The sequence below is a fragment of the Xenopus tropicalis genome, chromosome 6 (assembly GCF_000004195.4).
Source record: "Xenopus tropicalis strain Nigerian chromosome 6, UCB_Xtro_10.0, whole genome shotgun sequence".
NCBI classification, from domain to species: Eukaryota; Metazoa; Chordata; class Amphibia; order Anura; family Pipidae; genus Xenopus; species Xenopus tropicalis.
In genome coordinates, this window is record NC_030682.2 from 154,307,834 (window position 1) to 154,326,987 (window position 19,154).

General features: G+C 53.9%; 1 protein-coding gene across 1 annotated transcript; it reads left to right on the forward strand.

Moving 5' to 3' along the window:
• The first annotated feature begins 2,109 nt into the window (after positions 1–2,109).
• Positions 2,110–18,067, forward strand: LOC548792 (uncharacterized). Its single transcript, NM_001016038.2, is given in 7 exon segments — positions 2,110–2,134; positions 7,088–7,517; positions 8,330–8,454; positions 9,022–9,222; positions 10,002–10,130; positions 14,785–14,928; positions 16,708–18,067. Coding segments are annotated over 6 exon segments (1,101 nt in total). The 5' UTR covers positions 2,110–2,134; positions 7,088–7,165; the 3' UTR covers positions 16,858–18,067.
• Positions 18,068–19,154: the final 1,087 nt, after the last annotated feature.

Here is a 19,154-nt window from a genome sequence, read left to right on the forward strand (position 1 = left end):
TACAGGGAACTCTGAGTATCACTCATGTATTATAAGGGATACTGTACCCCCTACTGTAAATGATAAGGATATTAGCAGTCACTGAGGGGTTCTGTGCCCCCCATATAAAGGCACAAGGCTGCAGGCTGAGTTATACAGGGAACTCTGAGTATCACTCATGTATTATAAGGGATAATGTACCCCCTACTGTAAATGATAAGGATATTAGCAGTCACTGAGGGGTTCTGTGCCCATATAAAGGCACAAGGCTGCAGGCTGAGTTATACAGGGAACTCTGAGTATCACTCATGTATTATAAGGGATAATGTACCCCCTACTGTAAATGATAAGGATATTAGCAGTCACTGAGGGGTTCTGTGCCCCCCATATAAAGGCACAAGGCTGCAGGCTGAGTTATACAGGGAACTCTGAGTATCACTCATGTATTATAAGGGATAATGTACCCCCTACTGAAAATGATAAGGATATTAGCAGTCACTGAGGGGTTCTGTGCCCATATAAAGGCACAAGGCTGCAGGCTGAGTTATACAGGGAACTCTGAGTATCACTCATGTATTATAAGGGGTAATGTACCCCCTACTGTAAATGATAAGGATATTAGCAGTCACTGAGGGGTTCTGTGCCCCCCATATAAAGGCACAAGGCTGCAGGCTGAGTTATACAGGGAACTCTGAGTATCACTCATGTATTATAAGGGATAATGTTCCCCCCACTGTAAATGATAAGGATATTAGCAGTCACTGAGGGGTTCTGTGCCCCCCATATAAAGGCACAAGGCTGCAGGCTGAGTTATACAGGGAACTCTGAGTATCACTCATGTATTATAAGGGATAATGTACCCCCTACTGTAAATGATAAGGATATTAGCAGTCACTGAGGGGTTCTGTGCCCATATAAAGGCACAAGGCTGCAGGCTGAGTTATACAGGGAACTCTGAGTATCACTCATGTATTATAAGGGATAATGTACCCCCTACTGTAAATGATAAGGATATTAGCAGTCACTGAGGGGTTCTGTGCCCCCCATATAAAGGCACAAGGCTGCAGGCTGAGTTATACAGGGAACTCTGAGTATCACTCATGTATTATAAGGGGTAATGTACCCCCTACTGTAAATGATAAGGATATTAGCAGTCACTGAGGGGTTCTGTGCCCCCCATATAAAGGCACAAGGCTGCAGGCTGAGTTATACAGGGAACTCTGAGTATCACTCATGTATTATAAGGGATAATGTTCCCCCCACTGTAAATGATAAGGATATTAGCAGTCACTGAGGGGTTCTGTGCCCCCCATATAAAGGCACAAGGCTGCAGGCTGAGTTATACAGGGAACTCTGAGTATCACTCATGTATTATAAGGGATAATGTACCCCCTACTGTAAATGATAAGGATATTAGCAGTCACTGAGGGGTTCTGTGCCCATATAAGGGCTGAGTAAGGGCCAATCTGCCAGTTCAGCCCGGGGGAAACAAACTAATTGATAGAGTTATAACGTTTATTCCCACAAGATGAAATTTATATTAAATGTTCCTTTTTCCCAGCGCTCCCCAATAATAACACATAGTGACAGCACGGCGCTGCTTAGAAAGAAACCCCTCAATCGGGTTACTAGACGGGAGCACTCCCATTCCCCCATAAGACAGTGGGCCATCCCATAATAAGATGGGGGACACACGGCGCAAGATTAAGCCAAGGAAACCCGCACTAAATGACGCGCACTGGGCTCCTGTGAGAGTGCGGGACGCAATGCAGCCGGACCCTTTGCCAGGGCCACTCATACCCGCTAGCAGTAAAGGCTACGGAGTCATTTGCCGTTGCACAAAGAGGGGCGGGGCCTCAGGAAGCGGTACTTTCCAGCAATCAGGTGTCCGGCCAATGACTCGGCACTGCGTCACACACAGTCTAAGGGATGGAAGGGCGGGGCCTCAGGAGGCGGTACTTTCCCCGCAATCAGGTGACTCGCTCTGCGTCACGCACAGTCTGGGGGGCAGGAGGGGCGGGGCTAGTTGTGTAATAGGCAGGGGGAGGAGCCGGAGAGATTGAGGGGGAGGTGGATTGGGGAAAGGAGAGGATTAGTAGCAATCCGGCCGCACTTCCGGTTCTGCAGCGGTTCCGTTGGATCTCAGGAGACTGAGGTGGGTACTGGGTGCGGGATTAGAGTGTGAGCTCTTGAGCCCAGCGGGAATATTGTCATCTGCACCTTCGGGAGGGACATTCCCCTCTGCACTCGGCCTGTTCCGTGTTATTGTGGCCTGTCTGCTGCGCACTCACACTCACTGTACTGACTCTCACTCACACTCACTGTACTGACTCTCACTCACTCACTGTACTGTCTCTCACTCATACTCACACTCACTGTACTGTCTCTCACTCACTCACTGTACTGTCTCTCACTCACACTCACTGTACTGTCTCTCACTCACTCACTGTACTGTCTCTCACTGATACCTGTCTGTTGCGCACTCACACTCACTGTACTGTCTCTCACTCACACTCACACTCACTGTACTGACTCTCACTCACACTCACTGTACTGACTCTCACTCACTCACTGTACTGTCTCTCACTGATACCTGTCTGCTGCGCACTCACACTCATACTCACTGATACCTGTCTGCTGCGCACTCACACTCACTGTACTGTCTCTCACTCATACTCACACTCACTGTACTGTCTCTCACTGATACCTGTCTGCTGCGCACTCACACTCACTGTACTGACTCACACTCACACTCACTGTACTGACTCTCACTGATACCTGTCTGTTGCGCACTCACACTCACTGTACTGACTCTCACTCACACTCACTGTACTGACTCTCACTCACTCACTGTACTGTCTCTCACTCATACTCACACTCACTGTACTGTCTCTCACTCACTCACTGTACTGTCACTCACTCACTGTACTGTCTCTCACTCATACTCACACTCACTGTACTGTCTCTCACTCACTCACTGTACTGTCTCTCACTCACTCACTGTACTGTCTCTCACTCACTCACTGTACTGTCTCTCACTCACTCACTGTACTGTCTCTCACTCACACTCACTGTACTGTCTCTCACTCACTCACTGTACTGTCTCTCACTCACTCACTGTACTGTCTCTCACTCACTCACTGTACTGTCTCTCACTCACACTCACTGTACTGACTCTCACTCACTCACTGTACTGTCTCTCACTGATACCTGTCTGCTGCGCACTCACACTCACTGTACTGACTCTCACTCATACTCACACTCACTGTACTGTCTCTCACTGATACCTGTCTGCTGCGCACTCACACTCACTGTACTGTCTCTCACTCACACTCACACTCACTGTACTGACTCTCACTCACTGTACTGTCTCTCACTGATACCTGTCTGCTGCGCACTCACACTCATACTCACTGATACCTGTCTGCTGCGCACTCACACTCACTGTACTGACTCTCACTCATACTCACACTCACTGTACTGTCTCTCACTGATACCTGTCTGCTGCGCACTCACACTCACTGTACTGACTCTCACTCATACTCACACTCACTGTACTGTCTCTCACTGATACCTGTCTGCTGCGCACTCACACTCACTGTACTGTCTCTCACTCACACTCACTGTACTGACTCTCACTCACTCACTGTACTGTCTCTCACTGATACCTCTCTGCTGCGCACTCATACTCACTGTACTGACTCTCACTCATACTCACACTCACTGTACTGTCTCTCACTCACACTCACTGTACTGTCTCTCACTGATACCTGTCTGCTGCGCACTCACACTCACTGTACTGACTCTCACTCATACTCACACTCACTGTACTGTCTCTCACTGATACCTGTCTGCTGCGCACTCACACTCACTGTACTGACTCACTCATACTCACACTCACTGTACTGTCTCTCACTGATACCTGTCTGCTGCGCACTCACTCACTGTACTGACTCTCACTGATACTCACACTCACTGTACTGTCTCTCACTCACACTCACTGTACTGTCTCTCACTGATACCTGTCTGCTGCACACTCACTGTACTGACTCTCACTCATACTCACACTCACTGTACTGTCTCTCACTGGTACCTGTCTGCTGCGCACTCACACTCACTGTACTGACTCACTCATACTCACACTCACTGTATTGTCTCTCACTGATACCTGTCTGCTGCGCACTCACTCACTGTACTGACTCTCACTCATACTCACACTCACTGTACTGTCTCTCACTGATATCTGTCTGCTGCGCACTCACACTCACTGTACTGACTCTCACTCATACTCACACTCACTGTACTGTCTCTCACTGATACCTGTCTGCTGCGCACTCACACTCACTGTACTGTCTCTCACTGATACACTCACTGTACTGTCTCTCACTGATACTCACACTCACTGTACTGTCTCTCACTCACACTCACTGTACTGACTCTCACTCATACTCACACTCACTGTACTGTCTCTCACTGATACCTGTCTGCTGCACACTCATACTCACTGTACTGTCTCTCACTCACACTCACTGTACTGTCTCTCACTCACACTCACTGTACTGTCTCTCACTCACACTCACTGTACTGACTCTCACTCATACTCACACTCACTGTACTGTCTGTATGTGAGTGGATAGGTCAGTGTGGGTCTGTATGTGAGTGGATAGGTCAGTGTGGGTCTGTATGTGAGTGGATAGGTCAGTGTGGGTCTGTATGTGAGTGGATAGATAGGTCAGTGTGGGTCTGTATGTGAGTGGATAGGTCAGTGTGGGTCTGTATGTGAGTGGATAGATAGGTCAGTATGGGTCTGTATGTGAGTGGATAGGTCAGTGTGGGTCTGTATGTGAGTGGATAGATAGGTCAGTATGGGTCTGTATGTGAGTGGATAGGTCAGTGTGGGTCTGTATGTGAGTGGATAGGTCAGTGTGGGTCTGTATGTGAGTGGATAGATAGGTCAGTGTGGGTCTGTATGTGAGTGGATAGGTCAGTGTGGGTCTGTATGTGAGTGGATAGATAGGTCAGTGTGGGTCTGTATGTGAGTGGATAGATAGGTCAGTGTGGGTCTGTATGTGAGTGGATAGGTCAGTGTGGGTCTGTATGTGAGTGGATAGGTCAGTGTGGGTCTGTATGTGAGTGGATAGATAGGTCAGTGTGGGTCTGTATGTGAGTGGATAGATAGGTCAGTGTGGGTCTGTATGTGAGTGGATAGATAGGTCAGTGTGGGTCTGTATGTGAGTGGATAGATAGGTCAGTGTGGGTCTGTATGTGAGTGGATAGATAGGTCAGTGTGGGTCTGTATGTGAGTGGATAGGTCAGTGTGGGTCTGTATGTGAGTGGATAGGTCAGTGTGGGTCTGTATGTGAGTGGATAGGTCAGTGTGGGTCTGTATGTGAGTGGATAGATAGGTCAGTGTGGGTCTGTATGTGAGTGGATAGGTCAGTGGGGGTCTGTATGTGAGTGGATAGGTCAGTATGGGTCTGTATGTGAGTGGATAGGTCAGTGTGGGTCTGTATGTGAGTGGATAGATAGGTCAGTGTGGGTCTGTATGTGAGTGGATAGGTCAGTGTGGGTCTGTATGTGAGTGGATAGGTCAGTGTGGGTCTGTATGTGAGTGGATAGGTCAGTGTGGGTCTGTATGTGAGTGGATAGATAGGTCAGTGTGGGTCTGTATGTGAGTGGATAGATAGGTCAGTGTGGGTCTGTATGTGAGTGGATAGATAGGTCAGTGTGGGTCTGTATGTGAGTGGATAGGTCAGTGTGGGTCTGTATGTGAGTGGATAGATAGGTCAGTGTGGGTCTGTATGTGAGTGGATAGGTCAGTGTGGGTCTGTATGTGAGTGGATAGGTCAGTATGGGTCTGTATGTGAGTGGATAGGTCAGTGTGGGTCTGTATGTGAGTGGATAGGTCAGTGTGGGTCTGTATGTGAGTGGATAGGTCAGTGTGGGTCTGTATGTGAGTGGATAGGTCAGTGTGGGTCTGTATGTGAGTGGATAGATAGGTCAGTGGGGGTCTGTATGTGAGTGGATAGATAGGTCAGTGGGGGTCTGTATGTGAGTGGATAGATAGGTCAGTGGGGGTCTGTATGTGAGTGGATAGATAGGTCAGTGGGGGTCTGTATGTGAGTGGATAGGTCAGTGTGGGTCTGTATGTGAGTGGATAGATGGGTCAGTATAGGCTGTGGGTGCTGAGTTTACTTGGAAGGGTTGAACTTGATGGACTCTGGTCGTTTTTCAACCCTATGTAACTAATACCTGTCTGCTGCTGGGGGGGAGAGAGGGGTAATAGGGCTGTATCTGTCGTACCATGGAGATTACTGGGGTACTTTATTCCCAGTTGGGGGGGAGAGAGGGGTAATAGGGCTGTATCCATCGTACCATGGAGATTACTGGGGTACTTTATTCCCAGTTGGGGGGGAGAGAGGGGTAATAGGGCTGTATCTGTCGTACCATGGAGATTACTGGGGTACTTTATTCCTAGTTGGGGGGGAGAGAGGGGTAATAGGGCTGTATCCATCGTACCATGGAGATTACTGGGGTACTTTATTCCCAGTTGGGGGGGAGAGAGGGGTAATAGGGCTGTATCCCTTGTACCATGGAGATTACTGGGGTACTTTATTCCAGTTGGGGGGGAGAGAGGGGTAATAGGGCTGTATCCCTCTTACCATGGAGATTACTGGGGTACTTTTTTCCCAGTTGGGGGGGAGAGAGGGGTAATAGGGCTGTATCCATCGTACCATGGAGATTACTGGGGTACTTTATTCCCAGTTGGGGGGGAGAGAGGGGTAATAGGGCTGTATCCCTCGTACCATGGAGATTACTGGGGTACTTTATTCCCAGTTGGGGGGGAGAGAGGGGTAATAGGGCTGTATCCATCGTACCATGGAGATTACTGGGGTACTTTATTCCCAGTTGGGGGGGAGAGAGGGGTAATAGGGCTGTTTCCATCGTACCATGGAGATTACTGGGGTACTTTATTCCCAGTTGGGGGGGAGAGAGGGGTAATAGGGCTGTATCCCTCGTACCATGGAGATTACTGGGGTACTACTTCATACACTTTGTAATCAGGGGGGGTCTTAAAAATCTCTTGTTATGTTTTGCTTTTTTCCAGGGAACATTCCCCGTTGGACTCCGGTTCTGTTACTGGTTCTGTTACTGGGCCCATAGCCCTTCCATTCGGCTGGGGAGGATGTCACATGAGAAGAGCTTCCTGGTTACTGGGGAACCCTACTCCAGCGTCCCCTACCCTGTAGGACAAGGTGCTCCCCCCCCCACATATACCCCAGGGCCTTACCCGAACACTACCCCCTACCCCAATACTGCCCCTTACCCCAATACTGCCCCTTACCCCAACACTGCCCCCTACCCCAGTGATATTCCTTACCCAAATGCGGTCCCTTACCCACAAAATGCCCCAATGGGACAGCCCCCTTACCCTCCTTCTGTGTACAACCAAGGACCTTACCCCGGGGGGCCGTACCCTGGGCAGCCCAACCAGCAGACTCCGTATGGACAGATGGGCTACCCCTCACAATCAAGTGGTGAGTATAAAGGATACGTATTGTCAGCCCCCCCCCCCCCCCAGTATTAGAGTCCCCTTCCCTGTAAGTCTCACGTGCCCCCTAACAAATGGCTCCATGTTTTACCTCATGGCATTAAATCCCCGTTACAGAGAGAGTTTTAAGAGGTTTAGGGGGGAGTGTAGTACCCAGGGGGGGGAGATTAAAGAGAGAAGTGGGAGTGAATGTGGGGGAGAGAGGAGGAATGAGTAGGAGACAGTTCAGTACTAGCCGGGGCCTCACTTCCTGATGGACCCACTCTCGGCTGCTATGGTACCTATGGCCTGGGGGAACCGCATCTCATGCCTATATTTATACAGGGGCTACGCTCTCAGCCTGGCAATTATAGGCCGGTAAGTCTGACTTCTGTTATTGGAAGGCTTGTTATGGGATCACATTCACAATTACGTTCTGAGGGCGCGGGCGTGCACTTTATTTGCACCTTTGTGCACGCGTCACATTATCCGCGCCTTATGCATGCATTTTGTTGCGCCTTCTTTTGTGCGACATGCTATTTTGTGCCTTTACGTGTGCGACGCGTGAACCACTGCGGCCTGGTACCTAACCGTCCGGCGGTTGGGGACCCCTGATGTATCACACGTATGTAAGGTTGCGATGCAGTGCCACACACTAGGGGCCTCAGTCTTGGGTAGAACTAGAGAGACTGGGAGGCAGGAGAGCGATTGCCCCTCTGTGTTTAATGTGTGCCTGGCTAATCCCACCCCCTCTCCCCTCGGTGCCCGCCTCGCCCCTCAGTGCCAGCCATGTAGTCACGCTCCCTTTCTGTTGGTCAGATTTCGACTCCCCGATGCACAGCACCACGTACCATGAAGAGGGCCCCCCCTCCTACTGCGACAACCAGGACTTTCCCACCAGCCACTGGGAGGATAAGAGCATCCGGCGAGCGTTTATCCGTAAGGTGAGTACCATGGGGTAGGTACTTGCTACTGATATGTAGCGCAGGCATGCCCTGAGTAAGCTACTTACCTGCCCCTCTGTGCCCGCAGGTGTTCCTGGTACTTACCTGCCCCTCTGTACCCGCAGGTGTACCTGGTACTTACCTGCCCCTCTGTGCCCGCAGGTGTTCCTGGTACTTACCTGCCCCTCTGTGCCCGCAGGTGTTCCTGGTACTTACCTGCCCCTCTGTGCCCGCAGGTGTTCCTGGTACTTACCTGCCCCTCTGCCCGCAGGTGTTCCTGGTACTTACCTGCCCCTCTGTGCCCGCAGGTGTTCCTGGTACTTACCTGCCCCTCTGTGCCCGCAGGTGTTCCTGGTACTTACCTGCCCCTCTGTGCCCGCAGGTGTTCCTGGTACTTACCTGCCCCTCTGTGCCCGCAGGTGTTCCTGGTACTTACCTGTCCCTCTGTGCCCGCAGGTGTTCCTGGTACTTACCTGCCCCTCTGTGCCCGCAGGTGTTCCTGGTACTTACCTGCCCCTCTGTGCCCGCAGGTGTTCCTGGTACTTACCTGCCCCTCTGTGCCCGCAGGTGTTCCTGGTACTTACCGCTCAGCTCTTGGTGACTTTTGCCTTCGTGGCAGTTTTCACGTTCGTGGATGAGGCCAAGGTGTACGTGAGAAGGAACACATGGACGTATTATCTCTCCTACGCGATCTTCTTTGTCTCCCTCATCACCCTCAGCTGCTGTGGAGATTTCCGCCGCCGGCACCCATGGAATCTGGTTGCGCTGGTGAGGATGGGGTTTCCCCTCGGGGGAGAGCGGGGCAGTGAGTGTGGGGGGGAGAGCGGGGCAGTGAGTGTGGGGGGGGAGAGCGGGGCAGTGAGTGTGGGGGGAGAGCGGGGCAGTGAGTGTGGGGGGGGAGAGCGGGGCAGTGAGTGTGGGGGGGGAGAGCGGGGCAGTGAGTGTGGGGGGGGAGAGCGGGGCAGTGAGTGTGGGGGGGGAGAGCGGGGCAGTGAGTGTGGGGGGGGAGAGCGGGGCAGTGAGTGTGGGGGGGAGAGCGGGGCAGTGAGTGTGGGGGGGGAGAGCGGGGCAGTGAGTGTGGGGGGGGAGAGCGGGGCAGTGCGTGTGTGGGGGGAGAGCGGGGGAGTGCGTGTGGGGGGCAGTGAGTGTGGGGGGGAGAGCGGGGGAGTGCGTGTGGGGGGCAGTAAGTGTGGGGGGGAGAGCGGGGCAGTGAGTGTGGGGGGGAGAGCGGGGCAGTGAGTGTGGGGGGGAGAGCGGGGCAGTGAGTGTGGGGGGGTGAGCGGGGCAGTGAGTGTGGGGGGGTGAGCGGGGCAGTGAGTGTGGGGGGTGAGCGGGGCAGTGAGTGTGGGGGGGAGAGCGGGGCAGTGCGTGTGGGGGGGAGAGCGGGGCAGTGCGTGTGGGGGGGAGAGCGGGGCAGTGCGTGTGGGGGGGAGTGCGTGTGGGGGGGAGTTGCTCCTAGTACTTACATGGTAGTACTTGGTGGGGGCTCAGTGCCGGGGGGGGCAGCGGGTCACATGATCAGTCACTGTCCCCCATGTCTCCCCCAGTCCATCCTGACCTTCAGCCTCTCCTACATGGTGGGAATGATCGCCAGCTTTTACGACACGGATGCGGTGATCATGGCGATTGGGATTACGGCAGCCGTTTGCTTCACTGTCGTCCTCTTCTCCCTGCAGGTAATGTGTCTGTGGGGCATCTGATTGGATAGCATGGCCGGCTGGTCTTAGAGCCCCCCCTATGGGGCCTGAACCTCTGCTCCGCCTTGTTATGGGGCGGGGCCTGAGACTAAAGCCCTTTCATCCTGCAAAGTAAAGGAAGATGCCATTCTGGGCGGTTTGGCCCCCCGGGGGGGTGGGGGGGGGGTGGGAGGTCATAATAATGTCAGAAACACAGATAAGCCTCTTTCTGCCACGTTACCAGTATGTGCTGGTATGTTCTACTGACCCAACCCAACCCTTCTGTTCCCCATTCCCTCCTTCCTAGCCTTCTACTGACCCCCCCCAACCCTTCTGTTCCCCATTCCCTCCTTCCTAGCCTTCTACTGACCCAACCCAACCCCAACCCCAACCCTTCTGTTCCCCATTCCCTCCTTCCTAGCCTTCTACTGACCCAACCCAACCCCAACCCCAACCCTTCTGTTCCCCATTCCCTCCTTCCTAGCCTTCTACTGACCCAACCCAACCCTTCTGTTCCCCATTCCCTCCTTCCTAGCCTTCTACTGACCCAACCCAACCCTTCTGTTCCCCATTCCCTCCTTCCTAGCCTTCTACTGACCCCCCCCAACCCTTCTGTTCCCCATTCCCTCCTTCCTAGCCTTCTACTGACCCAACCCCAACCCTTCTGTTCCCCATTCCCTCCTTCCTAGCCTTCTACTGACCCAACCCCAACCCAACCCCAACCCTTCTGTTCCCCATTCCCTCCTTCCTAGCCTTCTACTGACCCCCCCAACCCTTCTGTTCCCCATTCCCTCCTTCCTAGCCTTCTACTGACCCGCCCCAACCCTTCTGTTCCCCACACATTCCCTCCTTCCTAGCCTTCTACTGACCCCCCCCAACCCTTCTGTTCCCCACACATTCCCTCCTTCCTAGCCTTCTACTGACCCAACCCAACCCTTCTGTTCCCCATTCCCTCCTTCCTAGCCTTCTACTGACCCGCCCCAACCCTTTTGTTCCCCATTCCCTCCTTCCTAGCCTTCTACTGACCCGCCCCAACCCTTCTGTTCCCCATTCCCTCCTTCCTAGCCTTCTACTGACCCGCCCCAACCCTTCTGTTCCCCATTCCCTCCTTCCTAGCCTTCTACTGACCCCCCCAACCCTTCTGTTCCCCATTCCCTCCTTCCTAGCCTTCTACTGACCCGCCCCAACCCTTCTGTTCCCCATTCCCTCCTTCCTAGCCTTCTACTGACCCGCCCCAACCCTTCTGTTCCCCATTCCCTCCTTCCTAGCCTTCTACTGACCCCCCCCAACCCTTCTGTTCCCCACACATTCCCTCCTTCCTAGCCTTCTACTGACCCCCCCAACCCTTCTGTTCCCCACACATTCCCTCCTTCCTAGCCTTCTACTGATCCGCCCCAACCCTTCTGTTCCCCATTCCCTCCTTCCTAGCCTTCTACTGACCCCCCCAACCCTTCTGTTCCCCCCAACCCTTCTGTTCCCCACACATTACCTCCTTCCTAGCCTTCTACTGACCCGCCCCAACCCTTCTGTTCCCCATTCCCTCCTTCCTTGCCTTCTACTGACCCCCCCAACCCTTCTGTTCCCCCCAACCCTTCTGTTCCCCATTCCTAGATTGCTACTGACCCGCCCCAACCCAACCCTTCTGTTCCCTACACATTCCCTCCTTCCTAGCCTTCTACTGACCCGCCCCAACCCTTCTGTTCCCCATTCCCTCCTTCCTAGCCTTCTACTGACCCGCCCCAACCCTTCTGTTCCCCATTCCCTCCTTCCTAGCCTTCTACTGACCCGCCCCAACCCTTCTGTTCCCCACACATTCCCTCCTTCCTAGAGTGCTACTGACCCCCCCAACCCTTCTGTTCCCCACACATTCCCTCCTTCCTAGAATACTACTGACCCGCCCCAACCCTTCTGTTCCCCACACATTCCCTCCTTCCTAGCCTTCTACTGACCCGCCCCAACCCTTCTGTTCCCCATTCCCTCCTTCCTAGCCTTCTACTGACCCCGCCCCAACCCTTCTGTTCCCCACACATTCCCTCCTTCCTAGCCTTCTACTGACCCGCCCCAACCCTTCTGTTCCCCATTCCCTCCTTCCTTGCCTTCTACTGACCCCCCCAACCCTTCTGTTCCCCCCCAACCCTTCTGTTCCCCCCCAACCCTTCTGTTCCCCACACATTACCTCCTTCCTAGCCTTCTACTGACCCGCCCCAACCCTTCTGTTCCCCACACATTCCCTCCTTCCTAACCTTCTACTGTTCCCATTCCCTCCTTCCTAGCCTTCTACTGACCCGCCCCAACCCTTCTGTTCCCCACACATTCCCTCCTTCCTAGAGTGCTACTGACCCGCCCCAACCCTTCTGTTCCCCACACATTCCCTCCTTCCTAGAATACTACTGACCCGCCCCAACCCTTCTGTTCCCCACACATTCCCTCCTTCCTAGCCTTCTACTGACCCGCCCCAACCCTTCTGTTCCCCATTCCCTCCTTCCTAGCCTTCTACTGACCCGCCCCAACCCTTCTGTTCCCCATTCCCTCCTTCCTAGCCTTCTACTGACCCGCCCCAACCCTTCTGTTCCCCATTCCCTCCTTCCTAGCCTTCTACTGACCCCCCCCCCAACCCTTCTGTTCCCCACACATTCCCTCCTTCCTAGCCTTCTACTGACCCGCCCCAACCCTTCTGTTCCCCATTCCCTCCTTCCTAGCCTTCTACTGACCCCCCCCAACCCTTCTGTTCCCCCATTCCCTCCTTCCTAGCCTTCTACTGACCCGCCCCAACCCTTCTGTTCCCCATTCCCTCCTTCCTAGCCTTCTACTGACCCCCCCCAACCCTTCTGTTCCCCATTCCCTCCTTCCTAGCCTTCTACTGACCCGCCCCAACCCTTCTGTTCCCCATTCCCTCCTTCCTAGCCTTCTACTGACCCGCCCCAACCCTTCTGTTCCCCATTCCCTCCTTCCTAGCCTTCTACTGACCCCCCCAACCCTTCTGTTCCCCATTCCCTCCTTCCTAGCCTTCTACTGACCCCCCCCCAACCCTTCTGTTCCCCATTCCCTCCTTCCTAGCCTTCTACTGACCCCCCCCCAACCCTTCTGTTCCCCATTCCCTCCTTCCTAGCCTTCTACTGACCCGCCCCAACCCTTCTGTTCCCCATTCCCTCCTTCCTAGCCTTCTACTGACCCCCCCCAACCCTTCTGTTCCCCATTCCCTCCTTCCTAGCCTTCTACTGACCCGCCCCAACCCTTCTGTTCCCCATTCCCTCCTTCCTAGCCTTCTACTGACCCCCCCAACCCTTCTGTTCCCCATTCCCTCCTTCCCAGAGTGCTACTGACCCCCCCAACCCTTCTGTTCCCCATTCCCTCCTTCCTAGCCTTCTACTGACCTGCCCCAACCCTTCTGTTCCCCATTCCCTTCTTCCTAGCCTTCTACTGACCCGCCCCAACCCTTCTGTTCTCCACACATTCCCTCCTTCCCAGAGTGCTACTGACCCCCCAACCCTTCTGTTCCCCACACATTCCCTCCTTCCCAGAGTGCTACTGACCCCCCCCAACCCTTCTGTTCCCCACACATTCCCTCCTTCCCAGAGTGCTACTGACCCCCCCAACCCTTCTGTTCCCCACACATTCCCTCCTTCCCAGAGTGCTACTGACCCCCCCAACCCTTCTGTTCCCCACACATTCCCTCCTTCCCAGAGTGCTACTGACCCCCCCAACCCTTCTGTTCCCCACACATTCCCTCCTTCCTAGCCTTCTACTGACCCGCCCCAACCCTTCTGTTCCCCACACATTCCCTCCTTCCTAGCCTTCTACTGACCCCCCCAACCCTTCTGTTCCCCACACATTCCCTCCTTCCTAGAGTGCTACTGACCCCCCAACCCTTCTGTTCCCCACACATTCCCTCCTTCCTAGAGTGCTACTGACCCCCCAACCCTTCTGTTCCCCACACATTCCCTTCTTCCCAGAGTGCTACTGACCCCCCCAACCCTTCTGTTCCCCAAACATTCCCTTCTTCCCAGAGTGCTACTGACCCCCCCCAACCCTTCTGTTCCCCAAACATTCCCTTCTTCCCAGAGTGCTACTGACCCCCCCCCCAACCCTTCTGTTCCCCAAACATTCCCTTCTTCCCAGAGTGCTACTGACCCCCCCCCCAACCCTTCTGTTCCCCAAACATTCCCTTCTTCCCAGAGTGCTACTGACCCGCCCCAACCCTTCTGTTCCCCACACATTCCCTCCTTCCTAGAGTGCTACTGACCCCCCCAACCCTTCTGTTCCCCAAACATTCCCTCCTTCCCAGAGTGCTACTGACCCCCCCAACCCTTCTGTTCCCCACACATTCCCTCCTTCCTAGAGTGCTACTGACCCCCCCAACCCTTCTGTTCCCCAAACATTCCCTCCTTCCCAGAGTGCTACACAGTATAGTTTACCTGAGATGATATAATGATGTAATTTATCCCTGTTGGGAAGGGAAAGGGTTTGGTGCCTTTTGGACATGGGGAGCTTGATTTGAGCCACATATTATGGTGAATAAAACAATCGGTTTGTGTTTCTTTGTGACACGGTTATTCAGTTTATGGCATAAGTCTGGCAGTTGTTGCCTGTCTCTGGGCACAGTACCCATCTCCCAGTCCCAGTCTCCCAGTCTGACTCCCTCTGTTCCTTCCAGACAAAGTACGACTTCACCTCGTGTATGGGAGTCCTGCTCGTCAGCCTGATTGTGCTGCTCATCTTCTCCATTCTCTGCATCTTCATTCGGAACAAGATCCTGCAGATTGTGTATGCCTCTCTCGGGGCCCTGCTCTTTACATGTGTAAGTCCCTAACGCCGTGTGCCTGGGGCAGGGCCGGGGTATAAAGGAAACGCGCCGTGTGCCCGGGGTATAAAGGAAACGCGCCGTGTGCCCGGGGCAGGGCCGGGGTATAAAGGAAACGCGCCGTGTGCCCGGGGCAGGGCCGGGGTATAAAGGAAACGCGCCGTGTGCCCGGGGTATAAAGGAAACGCGCCGTGTGCCCGGGGTATAAAGGAAACGCGCCGTGCGCCCGGGGTATAAAGGAAACGCGCCGTGTGCCCGGGGCAGGGCCGGGGTATAAAGGAAACGCGCCGTGTGCCTGGGGCAGGGCCGGGGTATAAAGGAAACACGCCGTGCGCCCGGGGCAGGGCCGGGGTATAAAGGAAACACGCCGTGCGCCCGGGGCAGGGCCGGGGTATAAAGGAAACGCGCCGTGCGCCCGGGGCAGGGCCGGGGTATAAAGGAAACACGCCGTGCGCCCGGGGCAGGGCCGGGGTATAAAGGAAACACGCCGTGCCTGATTGGGGGCAATAGCCGGCAGCAGAAGGGTCCATAAAGCACCAAGAAAGGATTGTTAGGGGGTTCCTCATACCCTGGGGCCAGCAGAGGCACTCTAACGGATAGACCCCCGGGTGAGAGAGTCCAGCAGAGGCACTCTAACGGATAGACCCCCGGGTGAGAGAGTCCAGCAGAGGCACTCTAGCGGATAGACCCCCGGGTGAGAGAGTCCAGCAGAGGCACTCTAACGGATAGACCCCCGGGTGAGAGAGTGCAGCAGAGAATCCCTTAGAGGTTCAGTTGGGTTGGGGGACAGAATTGCCGGGAATGGCATGGTACCCAGGGGCCCAAACCATGGCAACAGCGCCAGTGCATTTTTCCTGCACCAAACTTTGGCAATATGTATTTAGGTCAGGAGTTGGTATAAGGGGACAGTTGGAAGGGGCAGGAAGCTGCTGCCGCCATAAGGGGGCAGTTGGAAGGGGCAGGAAGCTGCTGCTGCTGCCGCCATAAGGGGGCAGTTGGAAGGGGCAGGAAGCTGCTGCTGCTGCCGCCATAAGGGGGCAGTTGGAAGGGGCAGGAAGCTGCTGCTGCTGCCGCCATAAGGGGGCAGTTGGAAGGGGCAGGAAGCTGCTGCTGCTGCCGCCATAAGGGGGCAGTTGGAAGGGGCAGGAAGCTGCTGCTGCTGCCGCCATAAGGGGGCAGTTGGAAGGGGCAGGAAGCTGCTGCTGCTGCCGCCATAAGGGGGCAGTTGGAAGGGGCAGGAAGCTGCTGCTGCTGCCATAAGGGGGCAGTTGGAAGGGGCAGGAAGCTGCTGCTGCTGCCATAAGGGGGCAGTTGGAAGGGGCAGGAAGCTGCTGCTGCTGCCATAAGGGGGCAGTTGGAAGGGGCAGGAAGCTGCTGCTGCTGCTGCCATAAGGGGGCAGTTGGAAGGGGCAGGAAGCTGCTGCTGCCGCCATAAGGGGGCAGTTGGAAGGGGCAGGAAGCTGCTGCTGCCATAAGGAGGCAGTTGGAAGGGGCAGGAAGCTGCTGCTGCTGCCATAAGGGGGCAGTTGGAAGGGGCAGGAAGCTGCTGCCATAAGGGGGCAGTTGGAAGGGGCAGGAAGGTGCTGCTGCCATAAGGGGGCAGTTGGAAGGGGCAGGAAGTTGCTGCCATAAGGGGGCAGTTGGAAGGGGCAGGAAGCTGCTGCTGCTGCCATAAGGGGGCAGTTGGGAGGGGCAGGAAGGTGCTGCTGCCATAAGGGGGCAGTTGGAAGGGGCAGGAAGCTGGGCAATGCTTACCAGTCTGTGTTTCTCCCATAGTTCCTGGCTGTGGACACGCAGATGATCCTGGGGAACAAGCAGCTGTCTCTCAGCCCAGAGGAATATGTTTTTGCTGCTCTCAATCTCTACACGGATATCATCAATATCTTCCTGTACATCCTGGCCATTATTGGGAAGGCAAAGCAATGATCCCGGGGGTTCCTATTGGGGCGCTGTCACCCCCTCTTCTCATGATTCCAGCCCTAGTCACCCCCTCTCTTACCCGCTGTGTTCATTAGCTCCAGGCTGATTGGGTCTCTCTCTAGCAGTAATTGTGCTCCTCCCCCTCCCGAATACTCCGCCCCTTTCCCCAGCTCTACTGTAGAGGTAGCACAGACTCCAGCTACTACGTACACTGGGTAACATTGCATTCTTTTCTGTGTGAGTGTGAGGGTGAGTGTGTATGTAGGCGAGTGTGAGTGTGTGTAGTTGTACAATTATTTATGTTACGGACAAATGAAGACTCATTAAATATACAGGAACCAAACACAGGAAACTTCACACAGACAGACAGACATATGGAGAGAGACAGACATATGGAGAGAGACAGACAGATGCTCAGACAGACGCTCAGACAGACACATGTATAGACACAGACAGACGCTCAGACAGACACATGTATAGACACAGACAGACGCTCAGACAGACACATGTATAGACACAGACAGACGCTCAGACAGACGCTCACACTCACACAGACAGACAGACAGACATGTAGAGACACAGACAGACAGACAGACACATACATGTAGAGACACAGACAGACGCTCAGACAGACACTCACACTAAGAATCCCTAAATGTGAATGCATTAGTCCGGCTTCTCCCCCCCCCCCCCCCTGCACGGCCCGGGTATGAGCGCTGCGGGGGCATGGCTTCAGTGGCACCGCCCACTGCAACCCCAACATTCACTGTCACAGTTTGGGGCTCTCCGGTCACTTTCAGCCGTCACGGTGCCACTTTATCCTGTACTGTATCAGCCGTAGGTTGGGGGTTCCTGTGCCCGTGTACATGTTGCGCTGCCCACTGAGCCCCAATTGAAGTCAATGGGAAAATCTGAAATTAAAATGTTTTTCTGGCCCATAATGCACTGTTCCTGCTAATGCTCTAATAAAGGCTCCGTGGCACCGGGCCGGCACCGAATTGGGCCAGTTCTACAGATCAGCGGTGATTGGGTGGGGGGAACCTTCTGCTTATTGGTTATTAGTGCAGTGATGTATGTTCTGCACCGAGGGGTTAATCCATTGTCTGCAAATGTGATAATTGCTGTAAAGTGGGCCAGTACCAGTACCAGTATTCCTACTGCTCCCCTGTCCCTTCATTGCACGGAAATGCTCAATACACTTATAGATAGAACTGAACCTGGGCTTTGTGCTTTTCTTTTATATATAGATATATATTTATGGGCCAGTGGGGATTAATGGGGGGGTGGGGGCCAGGGGTGTTATGGGGGGAAGGTTGGCTGTATCGGCAGGGTGGGCGCTATTGGGGGGGTTATTAAAAGGGACCTGTCACCCAGACATAAAAGCCCTTTTTAATTGAATCATGAAACCCAAACTCATTTTCATATTAACCCACCCATTCCCATTATATAAATATCCCAGCTGTCAATCATACAGGGGATATAAAAAGTCTACACCCCCCTGGTAAAATGATAGGTTCCTGTGCTGTACGGAAATGGGACAAAGATAAATCATTTCAGAACTGTTTCCCACCTTTAATGGGACCTATAAACTACCGCTCAATTGGAAAACAAACAAATCATTTAGGTGGAGGAAAAGCAAAAAAAACTAAAATAATGTGGGTGCATAAGTGTGCGCCCCCTCTTCTAACTGGGGATGTAGCTCAGAATGAATCAATCACAATCATGTTCAATAGGAGTCACATACACCTGCCCTCATGTAATGCCTCCGATGAACCCCAAATACAGTTCCGCTGCTCTAGTTGGTCTTTCCCACGGCAACAGCCCCGGTCCCCAGAGCTCCCCAAGCTTAGATATACCATGGAACCCAGAGAGCTCCCCAAGCTTAGATATACCATGGAACCCAGAGAGCTCCCCAAGCTTAGATATACCATGGAACCCAGAGAGCTCCCCAAGCTTAGATATACCATGGAACCCAGAGAGCTCCCCAAGCTTAGATATACCATGGAACCCAGAGAGCTCCCCAAGCTTAGATATACCATGGAACCCAGAGAGCTCCCCAAGCTTAGATATACCATGGAACCCAGAGAGCTCCCCAAGCTTAGATATACCATGGAACCCAGAGAGCTCCCCAAGCTTAGATATACCATGGAACCCAGAGAGCTCCCCAAGCTTAGATATACCATGGAACCCAGAGAGCTCCCCAAGCTTAGATATACCATGGAACCCAGAGAGCTCCCCAAGCACCCGAGGGGTCTCATTGTTACACGATATCAGTCAGGGGAAAGTACAAAGGCATTCCCAAG